General features: G+C 33.8%; 2 protein-coding genes across 3 annotated transcripts; one reads left to right on the forward strand and one right to left on the reverse strand.

The window, feature by feature from the left end:
- The first annotated feature begins 122 nt into the window (after positions 1-122).
- LOC117161702 (solute carrier family 25 member 32) lies at positions 123-9847 on the forward strand. Of its 2 annotated transcripts, none has more exons than XM_033343430.2 (6): positions 123-563; positions 5227-5380; positions 5470-5722; positions 5845-5958; positions 6054-6199; positions 8904-9847. In XM_033343430.2, exons 1-6 carry the CDS (start codon positions 404-406, stop codon positions 9082-9084), a joined length of 1008 nt encoding a protein of 335 aa, XP_033199321.1. In that variant the 5' UTR covers positions 123-403; the 3' UTR covers positions 9085-9847. The 2 variants fall into 2 exon arrangements, with proteins under 2 accessions (XP_033199321.1, XP_076477445.1); XM_076621330.1 differs by lacking the exon at positions 123-563 and adding an exon at positions 4616-4679.
- Positions 9848-9990: 143 nt separating this feature from the next.
- On the reverse strand, positions 9991-11648 carry LOC117161703 (uncharacterized). Its single transcript, XM_033343431.2, has 4 exons — positions 11526-11648; positions 10452-10639; positions 10258-10365; positions 9991-10132 (listed from the first exon to the last, which is right to left on the reverse strand). Exons 1-4 carry the CDS (start codon positions 11646-11648, stop codon positions 9991-9993), a joined length of 561 nt encoding a protein of 186 aa, XP_033199322.1.
- Positions 11649-11874: the final 226 nt, after the last annotated feature.

Genomic DNA, 11874 nt, shown 5'->3' on the forward strand with positions numbered 1-11874 from the left:
TTTATAGTTTGAATTGAATTTCCCGCGACAGGAGTTTCTGTTTCCTCTTATTCAGAAAGATGGCACATGTTGGAGAGAGGTAATTGAAGGTAGAGGGAGGTGGTGCGCAGAGTATTCAACGCCAGTAGTCGCTGAGTCAGTCATTAGTCTGCGTTCGGTGCGCGTTACGTCCTTTTGCGTTACATAATCAGTTAAAAGGAGAAAGCGAGACGGAAGAACGTATCAAACCGAAGAAGCGATTTCGGCTGTGTCTCGCGTTACCGCAAACGCAACGGCACTGCCTGCCGCGGATCAAGAGATATGCCGCAGAGTGGAGACGAATATTGCTAGCGTTGTAAAGGATGCAACTGGATTTTCCACTGACGGATCGATAACGAACGACGAGCAGTTTGACACGGGTAAAATGTCGACAATAAAGTCGAGTGGTGGTTCACCGGGGACCGCTCGTGTTTTGCCCGTGTTGAGCCACTTTAAGTACGAACATCTCGTTGCTGGTGTATCCGGTGGCGTGGTTTCCACGCTGATGTTGCATCCTTTAGACTTGATCAAGACCAGATTTGCAGGTAAGTAAATTCGAGTGTGTCTTTGCTGACGACATAACGGCTGTGCATGCAAATGGCGGGTACGAATTCAATTTATTCGATATATGCACGTGGTAAACGTGCTATATTGTATATTTATACGTGCTAGAAACAGAAAATTTTCCCCTATGTTCTGCTTTTATTCTGTGACTCACACAGTCTGACATTATGCGGCTTATGTTATAATCGTTGTGTAAAATGAATATCTCGATAGTTGAATTGTTTAATTACAGAGAATCGAAGAGAATATTGTAATAATTATATTCGTAAGTGAAATCATTCTCAAAACAAATGATGCTATTTGCCATGACAATTTTATTTTATTTTAATTTTCGAATGTTTCTTCACGAAATACCTATGTTTCTATTTTTATGTTTTCTAAAATACCGCATATTCCATCTAACATAAGCTTTGTTATGGATTCATTGATGATACATTGTTAATCTAAAATAGTATTGTCGCATAAGTAATTTCTATAATAAATGATCTGATAAAAATTTCTTGAATAATTTCTCTAATATTAATTTCTGCAAATTTGATGCAAATACATTCTATATTTAAACTTGTCATGAGGAAAACCGGGAAGCAAGATACTAAGTCTGATATTAGTCATTTTTTGTTGGTAGATAGTCGATCCAATTTTATATACATATATACATATATATAGAAGTAGTTCGAAATAACGTGTAGGTTCGTTAACACATTGAGTAGCGATAATTACATTCAAAAGAATATAATAAAAAACTGTGACGTCTACGGTCGACGCTCCTATCAGTTTGGCCGACAAGGTCGAACAAGAAAAGCACGTGGCGTTATTATGAAGAATAAAAAGTATTTTTGACCGGCTTAAAGACAGAGACAAACGATGTCCCTTAACTTTGCATTATAAATACTGAATGTTGCACGCGACGGGAAGTGACGTTTATTAACATCGATTTTTGTTATTTAATTCCTTTAAATAAAATTCTTTTTATTTACAAATTATGATCGAATATATTTATGTATTGTTATGTGATTACATATTTTTAATTACAGTACATTGTTTACTTTGCAATTTACCTTACTTCACTAAACTCCCGGTAAAACTTAAACTACTTCTGCTATTTTACTTTGACTTCGTATTTAACTGAACTGAAGATTGTATTAATTGATGTGAATCTTCATGATACATTTATGGTAAAAATTAGCTAATGATCGATACCACATATACGTACACATGGTTATTCACTTTACTCAGAATCCGCGCTCGCGAGAACATATGAGAATGGCAACAGTGTAACATGTACGCTTACTACTGCAATAAAATGTCGATCGTCATCTACGAGCTGTTACTAGAAGTATAATTAGAAATTAGAAATTTGATTGTCGCCGAAGGACTTTAAATTTGATGTCACTATAAGGACAGGACTATCACTGAGAAAACTAGCTTCGCGTTTTCGCTCGACGATTTCATGTCCCTGCGTGCTCCTGAAATTTCGAAGCAAGTAAGTGCAACCGGTTTTGATATCTTAGATTATGGTACTAACGAACTACAATTAAATTTTCACGTTATTATAAACGTTATTATATGGAGAGTCCTTTTATATCTTGTTTGGTAATTTTCATTTTTAACATATTTAACATTCTCTGCGTCATACTTTAAAATTTATTAACAATCATTCTCCATAAATTGGCCGCTTTACCTGATTTTAGATCGTTCTACTGTGATTGAATCCGCTGCTCCGATGTAAGAATAGGAAAACAATTGAGATACAATAAAATACTTCATAGAATTCATACCTAGACAGATCAGTTTAAAAAAATAAACTTCCGTCGTTAGCCGACTAGTTCGAACGGACCCAGGTACTGCAGTACGAGGGTTAAATTTATTTGTATTCTTCTGAAATAATCTGTCTAAATATGAATTTTGTGAAATGTCTTACTATATCTCAATCGCTTTCCTTGTTCCCTATTCTTACATTCGACATATCCACAACAGAACGATCCAAAATTAGGTAATAGCGATCATAAATTTTGAAATACAACGTAGAAGAAAATTACCAAACGAGATATAAAAAGGGTCTTCAAGAAAGTGAACAATTTTATTGTAATTCGTTAGCGATGATAATTTCATTATGATTCGATCGTTCAAACAGTTGAATACAATTTTAGACAAAAAAAATTGAATTGTAATTACATTTCAGGTAGACATAATTTAAGATATCAAAATCAGGTGCGTTTGCTTGCTTCGAAGCTTCAAGCACGTAAGGACATGAAATCATCGAGCGAAAATACGAAGCTAATTTTCTCAGCGATCATCTTCTCCTTATAGTGACATCAAATTTAAGTCCTTCGACGTCAACCAACAAAAACCGCTCTGTGTCCTCGCCTAATTTTATTTCTAGTAACAGCTCATAGATGGCGAGCGACATTTGATTGCAGTAGTAAGCGTACATGTTACACTGTTGCCATTCTTATGTCTCGTGAGCGCGGGTTTCGAGTTAGGTGGATATCCTGTATAGCCTAATTGTCATGCGAATAATATAACAAAATTTGCAAGAGTAGTACATAAAATTTAGATTATATAATAATCTTAAAATACACGAATGATGTACCTCGAAATGAAATGGAAAGTTATGGTTAACTTTCAACCACATTTAGGAATGGAAAGTAGACATTCCTGTAGTTAAATTGACTTAAAGAATATCTTTGTTTCACGTTGTTGCGAATCTTACTGTTAGTGCCTTATTAACATTTCTATTCGGTCATTACGACTATACTGCTTCTCAAATGTAAGAATTCCCAGGAGAAGTCGAATTTTCCGAAAATTTTTTTTGTTACCTTGTATTGACATTTATTGTTAACATTATACTGTTATGTTCAAATTATTTAAAGATTACATACTCGGAATCGACCAGTTTATCGCTAATGATATTTAATACAAGGAGCAACGGTCATAGTTTCGTATTTCTGCTTTTCCACGTATTTAACTTCGGTCTGACGAACTCAAAGTAATTCAAATATTTATTGCATCATGCATATTAAGAAATATATTTCGATTTACTAATATAATTTCTGTTAGTTCATCGGTTTTGTTTACATCAAGAATCAAAGATCTTTTTTAGGAATAGTTGAAACGTTTTTATATGAAGGAGTATTAAGATATGATGTGAACTTAAAGAAAGAGTTTATTTCAACGTAGCTACGTAATTTCTGTTAATTAACGTTATAAAACGAATTTTAAAAGATTTCGTAGCATATTTGATTCGAAAGTAGCAACTTATTTAAGCATAATCGAAACTTTCGCGTATAATGAAGCGTTAAAATGATAGGATCTTAAACAGAAGCTTATTTCATCGTAATTTTTTATCTCGCTATCATCAAAAGACTGATGATGTCCTCATAGGACTCGTTCTTTGTCGTATTTTCGTCGTAAAATCCGTTGGCTACACACCAAATTGCAAGAAATTCCGCAGATTGCGTCATACGCACGTGAGCCCGAACAATTTACATTTTAATGTTTTTCTCATGATCAAAGTTTCGTCTCGTGTGGCGAAATGAAGTAGATAATTTAATTATTTGGTTCACAATAACTATACTAAAAACGTGAAATTTATTAAAAATAATTAGGTGATCATTTCGTTTGAGACAAAGAGAGATTACTTTTAATTCCGTATGTTTCCTGATATCGTGTAAAGTAACGTTACTATTTGATCGTCCTATAAATAATTATCTTTTTTTGAAAATTGAACGATGAATTTCGTTAGACCAGAAACTTCATAAACTAGAATAGAAAGTTTATCTGAAAGATGGTAATTGAAATTAGGAAAAATTAAGTTCATAATAAGTAGTACACATACCGCAAAAATGCATTATTCTATTATTAATTATACATATTAATAATCTAATCGAAACATTATTAATTTTAACTATTAACCTAATATTATTATGGAAATTCACGTCGAGACGTAAATAGAGAATGTCATCTTCTTAGTGATTCCGAATAAGTTTCATTTCTCTTCATACATATGTGTATGAAATAAAATTAGCGTAGTACATACAAGCGTAGGATGTTTGCAGAAACTGTTGACAATTTAATTCCCACGAAAAAATACAATGGTAAATGTTGTAGAAAGGCTTGTTAATTATTCTGTTTAAAAGTATTTTGCAATGTTGCAATGGTGGCTGTGTAATACGTTTAGAAATATGTGGACACATCGATAATTTACCGCAACAAACATCTTCCTGAACACAAAGAATAATGAAGAATCGTCTTTTTGTGTCTGTGGCGAGTGAATTAAACTCAACACGATATAGATTATTGTTTGTTGGAAAGGAATTCGTCGAAATATCTAGTGCAATGCAATTAAGAGTAAAATACGATTTCTATTATATATCAAAATGTCACGAGATTGAAGTTGCAATACGCTCATTAGATAAATTATGACACGTGATGCGAGAAAAAATAATTAGATTTTGCTTATCATTTGGCTGCTCTTTACGTTATCGTCACGAGTTGAACGAAAAGAAATAGCGAACGTTATCTGGACAATGGTATCAGTTAGAAGAATTTTACGTATTAGCAGTTCGTCATGCTCTGTCTAGTTGTACCTTCCTCCTGGAATCCTGGAAACAAGATGTACTCATCACTCTATTCTTTTTGCAGTTAGCGATGGTCACTCACGCGTGGGCCCACAATACAAAAGCCTTAAAAGCGCAGTAATGCAAATTGTTAAGACTGAGGGAGTGAAAGGTCTTTACAGAGGGGTAACGCCAAATGTCCTAGGATCTGGCGGTGCATGGGGTTGCTATTTCTTTTTGTAAGAATTTCAAATTATTTAAATACTTTTATAAGAAAAGATTTTAATGTAATCCTTGTTAATAATATATGAAACTTGCTTTTGTTTAGCTATAATACCATTAAAACGTGGATCCAAGGTGGAAATAGTAGGAAGCCGTTAGGACCATCGTTGCACATGTTCGCTGCAGCAGACGCTGGAATTCTTACTTTAGTTATGACAAATCCACTTTGGGTAGTAAAAACACGTTTGTGTTTGCAGTACATGGACGATAAACATCTTCCAGAAACACTTAGATACAATGGAATGGTAGATGCAATTAAAAAGATATATAGAACCGAAGGATTCAGAGGCTTGTATCGGGTAAATGAATTTCCTTTTAGTGAAGAGGAAACATTAGATTTTAATTTGATCCTCCTTTTTAAATGTATTCATTAAACTATAGTAAAATATAATATAAAATTTTATAAAACGTATGTTTACAGGGATTTGTACCTGGAATGTTTGGTGTTTCGCACGGTGCTATCCAATTTATGGTGTACGAAGAACTGAAAAATTGGTACAATAATTACTTGAATGTACCGATTGACAGCAAACTGGTAAGTCTAGTGTGCAATTATACATATATGTTGAATTGATTTGACATTTAAAACACAATCCTGAAAAAATATTATCTTTATTTTTATATTTACAGAGCACATGGGAATATATCAACTTCGCGGCGGTTTCAAAATTAATTGCCGCCGCCTCGACTTATCCTTATCAAGTTGTTAGAGCACGACTTCAAGATCATCACCACAACTATAATGGCAGCGTTCATTGCATTCAATCAATATGGAGGTCAGAAGGAATAAAGGGTTTTTATAAAGGCTTATCTCCCTACCTTTTACACGTTACACCAAATATATGTTTAATTATAGTAATTTATGAAACATTTTCTAATGTGCCTACAAACTCTCATTGATTCCTTAGATTACACTAATCTAAAATTATTAAAGGTAGAAGAAAATAAGAACATATTAATCTCATTTAAATATTTTATAATTTTCTAAAGTAGAATTATGCTTTGATATTGAATTTTCCCAGCCCTAAGTATGATTTGTAAATCAACAAAGGTAATCTGGAGGTAATTATTATTTGAGACGGTCATATGTTGGTTGTATTTTAAAACTTTTACCTTTTTTTTCATTAGAGGTACATTTGGAACAGTATTATTAGAAAAAAGATTCTTTTCCCGTATATATTTTTATACAAATGGCAAAGCAGTACATTAGTTTTATTCTGGAAGTGCCAACTTTTACCAAACTATTTTATGTTCTTAATTGGCATCAATGAATTAAAGAAAGTGTTGTTCATTAACGTTTAATATGTTGTTTAATAAGACATATATTTCAGTAGTGTAACTCAAAAAGGTAGTTCTATAGTATATGTAACAAATGTAATTACTCGAATTATTTAGAAAATATTTTTGGGAATTCCTTTTTGAAAAGAAACTTATGTAGCAAACAATATTATTGGGAATAGTTTTATTGTTCTTAATAATAGCATTTTATTGAAGTTTTTGAATGCTAAATGCCTTCATATTATAGGGATAGACTTTCAATTTATTTAAACTTATTTTTAAGAATACCAATCAACTAGTTTTTTTGTTACTGGAACAATTAAAAACAGTCTCTAACGTTATCTTATTATGATCATGTTATATACTAGTTGACTGTTTCATATAATAATGGAATACTTTAAGAACATAGCGAACAAATGATATTTCTTGACATCAAAAACAGTTGTTAATTTTATTTTTTGAACATACAGTAATTTATAGAGATCAAGCATATATTTTATTTATTCTACATTTCGCGCATATAGAACAATTTTATTTGCTTTTATAACGCGCGAGAAGAGGAACGAAACTTATAAATCCTACGGAAGATTAAATTATTTTTCTTATTAGGAATTTTTCTTTGGGCTGGCACTCAAAAGTTCATAATATCTATCATGTATATTAATATCTTCTTTTTAAGATGAAATTACATTTTAATAGTTTTATTGCCATAAATTAATATTGTTTGTAAGTGCATTAAGATTGACTCAAAGAAAAAGCTTGTACCTTCTCGTTTTATTGTAAAAATGTAACTGGCGAAAGGTACAACATGTAACAAAGGATAGAAAATATCAAAAGTCGCATGATTGTATAAATAACAAATCATGCGTACACCTGAAATTACAGTAAACAATTTTTTAGTGCGAATATGTTAAAATAAATAGATCAATTACAAATCCTCGCGTCATAATGCAAGTCATAATGTTGATAGCAAATTTCGATTAAAAGTAAATGAAATGAAAACATACGTAGGAATGTAATAATTCTCTACAGTTTAATTATTATTTATGTTATATTTCTGTATGGAATGAATATGTACCTCCTTCCGAAAAATCAATAGACGAATGTTGCAAAGTTTATAGAGTCTGGTACTCAGTGCAACTGATGATATGGCAATAAAATTCAATGTCCTTGCAATTTTCAAAATAGTAGGTTCAATTTATTTATATGTATTTCTAATTGTGACTAGGATTCATTATTTAAAGACTATGAATGACCTAATAAACATTGGCAGCAACATTTAATTGTTTCTCATTATAAACTAGCTGTTGGATCATTTAGCTTTTAATGGTTATGCATGATGTTTGTAGAGCTTAATGGAGAAAAAAGATATTTGTCGAACGATTGGGAATCTGGAGAATGTATCCCAGCTTTCTATCGGCTGTTCAAATATTTTCCTTCGAATTAGATGATTGTGGCGATCATCTTATTTTTTTCCTCCTTGACTAAATTTCCTAATGAATTAATTGCTGTGGCAGGACCACAGTTAACGCGCGAACAATATGTAAGAGAGCAATGTGTTTACGTGTATGTTTAGATGAGTGTTGTGTGTACGTGAGACATGGAATGTAATTACAATTAGACGGATCATTTGTTAAACCATCAGCGGTACGATTTTTGGACGTTTGTGTATGATTTATGAAGTTGTATGTGTCTCTAAACTTATCAAAGTGAAACCATCTGAATGAGAAATAAACTACGTAGAATTGGAATTGTCTAGATTTTGAGAAACTCCTTCACCCACTTTTTTCATTTTACACACAATTGTATACAATTCTTTATCAAACTAAGTTACAAAAGTGTCGAAAAGTAATTCTGATTATCGATGAACGAATAAGAACATTAATTGAAATATACAATGGAGTTATATAATGCTGTTATCTTTGACGTTGAACAATAAAAGTATGTGCAACGTTTACGATAATCGTTGTCAATACATGATTATCGCTTATAATTCTCGTGGCGTACAGTTATTTCCTTTTCGATAAAGAAAAACAGTGGGACAGAGAGGTGCTTTGATTAATGAATCACGACAAGAATCGTACACCGGTCTGTAATGCGAATGAAAACGTACATTGTAGCCTATTGAGAAAGTTCTATGCAATAAATGATGAAAACAGAAGAAGCAAATAACGAAAGAGTATTGCTGGTGGTTAATTGCAGGTATGAGGGGTGGCGAGGCTTTTACAAGGGTCTAAGCGCGAACCTGACCAGGGTGACTCCAGCGACTGTGATTACATTCTTGGTATACGAAAATGTGTCTCACTATCTGCAACATAGAAAAACGATGGATCAAGACCGAACTTTGCCAATTTTGATCAAGAATGTAGAAGAGAGTAACTAATTTAAGAATTACCTTGTAAAAAGATCCACTGTCATTTTAAGATATCGACTCGAAGGTTTTATTTGATCAAACCAGCTAACACAAATGCGTTTACGATCTGTCGGTGAAAATTTTTAGGTAAATTATTATAGCAGAGAATAGAATGCATTTAATCAATATGCAAGCAAAATTTATGCCGACGTCGACGACTAGATTTCCGTTTTCCAGTTCATTATTCTATGTTCATGAATCTGTGTTGTTGATCATCATTTTCCATACATTGTTACTGTGAAAAACAATTGTGAATACAGCGACAAGATTTCCCGTTATTAATTAAGACTTTTGTTAATTTTACGAAACTTTGTACGTCGCCGTAATGAAATTACTTTAAACAAATTGCGAACGCACATGACCTATACATTCTTAATGATACTTTCTCGACTCGAAGTTCGAACTTTATTCGAAATGTGTATAATGTCCTTTTTCGATAATTCGGAACGAACTAGTTTCCATGATACCTTTCTCCCCATAGTTTCTAAGTAGTCTTATTTCATTTTCTTGTTGTTGATATTTGATGTCAATTTAGACAAATCGCTTTATGTGCATATACTATTCTCGCAGCGATAGTAGTATGCTATGCGAAACTTTCGATTTAAAGCTCCTAATTTATAAAAAAAACTTGGAAATATTCCTCGAAGCGAAAATAAATCATGCGAATATGGAGTACGAGAAGGAACATATGTATTTTCAATTCAATAAATATTGCAATACTATTACACAAAAAGATGTGTTTATCGTTCGATAATGATAAATGTTATTTATGGAGGTATAAAAATCTTTATGTGTTTTTTAGAAACTCCATTATCGGGCTGCTGTCCGTGAACTATACCGTGTACTATGAAGATTGCGTTTAATATCGTGGCTTCTCTAACTATTATCGTCGAGATCATGGCGCCTTATCAAAGCTAATGGACTTTGAGGGCATTTTTTATAGCGGTAATTGCAATCTTTCGCGTGCTCGGCCTCGGTGATCTCGCTCGGAAGATTTTCATTTTGCGAAGAGGATGGCCTGTGACAAAAATTGGATCACGTTATTGATTTTTCAGAAACGTGTTCTAAAACTTTGAATTTGTTTAATTTATTGGAAAGTTATTGTCGAAACTGTATTTACATTAAAGTACGTTTAGCACTCACGTAAATAAAATTCGCAGCACTTCGCCAAGCACCCCATTACTAGTTAAAGGATAGTTAGCAACCTCACAGATCATTTTTAGTAGACAATTTTCACCAGAATAACCAAAGCTATAAAAATAAAGAATATTATAACTTTTAATTTAATCCATCCAGGACTCGTTTTTCTACATTTCATTTTTAACCAGTTTCTTTACCTTTCCAGTTTGTTCATAAGAATTTCGTACGTCAATCGTCGATCCAGACTTCGCTTCTTAAGATACGGCTCGTTCGAATAGTAAGTGGAGTTCCATTCCCCTGGCAGAGCATAATTCGCTTCGAAGTATAGAGAAAATAGCACCGATTTGTCGGGAATATCAATGGGTACTCCGAGGGCGAAGAATATCTGCACGCGTAAGAGTTTTTTTTATATGATAACCATTTATTTTTATATAGATCAGATCGAAACGATCTCTACACGATATGCTATTTTTTTCCTCGGTGACAGATTAAATTACGATGTTAGTATCGCATTAACGGGTAAATGGTAGTATTAGTTGATGAAGTATGTGTTTCGACCACTCGCGGAGAGACGCGATCGCGAGAAAACACGCCAACGGGTGTCGTAAATTCCCGTTGCGATTAGATAATCGACGCCACGAAATGATCGATCCCCTATTACGATTAGGATAATAGAGGTGGTTAATTGAATATGACACTGATGTAACGAGTTGTGAATGACAGTTTATTCCAACAACTTTGTGAAGAAGATAGTTACGCTGGTACGTATGTATAAGATAAGTGAGTGACTTATAAGTGAGTGATCTTCGGGTGTAGACCCGGTCGAAGGATGTTGTATGTTGGAAGGTTGAAGAATCAGTGATGTTCGGTGACGATACTGTAGCGGAGGAAAGCTAAGGATGGGTGTGTCTAGCACACGGGACCATCGGATTTGTTATTAATTGGTTAAACGAAGTTTGGTGGACTAGGAAAGGTCTTAGCTGCCCCCGAAAGTTGCTATTAGGAAGCATCGTACGTGGGAAAACCCAACTTTCCCTTGTCTAGCCGTGGTAGACAATACTCCTTAGAAAGTGTTTTAGGAAAGGATATTTGTTCGGTCTGAAGGGCCTTAGCAAGCAAATTGGGATTTATGACGGGTACTTAAGGCTATTAAGGGTACGCCGTAAGGATGCGCGGACATCTGAGGTCTGTCTGGCCCGCGGTGTATGGCCGGGTCCAGGTAGAGTGTTGCACGATGCAACAGTATGAATGACTTTTATTCTGTACTTTACCCCCATGCCGCTGCCTTCCGGAAACCCAATAGATCTAAGGTGTCTTGTTACTCCGTGCGTGATATTTTTCACCCCTGAAGCTTGTGATATCCACGCGAGGTAACACACGACGAGGATGTACATTGTGACTAACCGTCTGGAAGGAATACGAATATGATCCGTCAGGTTCGAAATCTCATGGAAGAGCAAATTATCGTTTATCCAACTCGAGCTATGTTTCATGAGACGATAATAGAAGAGATTCTCGAAAGTTAGATTTTACCAAGCGCGCAGCATCGCGTTAATCAAGCAAAGTTTGTCCGAATCGTTTGCTTCATTTTTTAAACGAAAGGCTACGTCGTAAGATCTG

Source organism: Bombus vancouverensis, chromosome 9 (genome assembly GCF_051014615.1).
Source record: "Bombus vancouverensis nearcticus chromosome 9, iyBomVanc1_principal, whole genome shotgun sequence".
NCBI classification, from domain to species: Eukaryota; Metazoa; Arthropoda; class Insecta; order Hymenoptera; family Apidae; genus Bombus; species Bombus vancouverensis.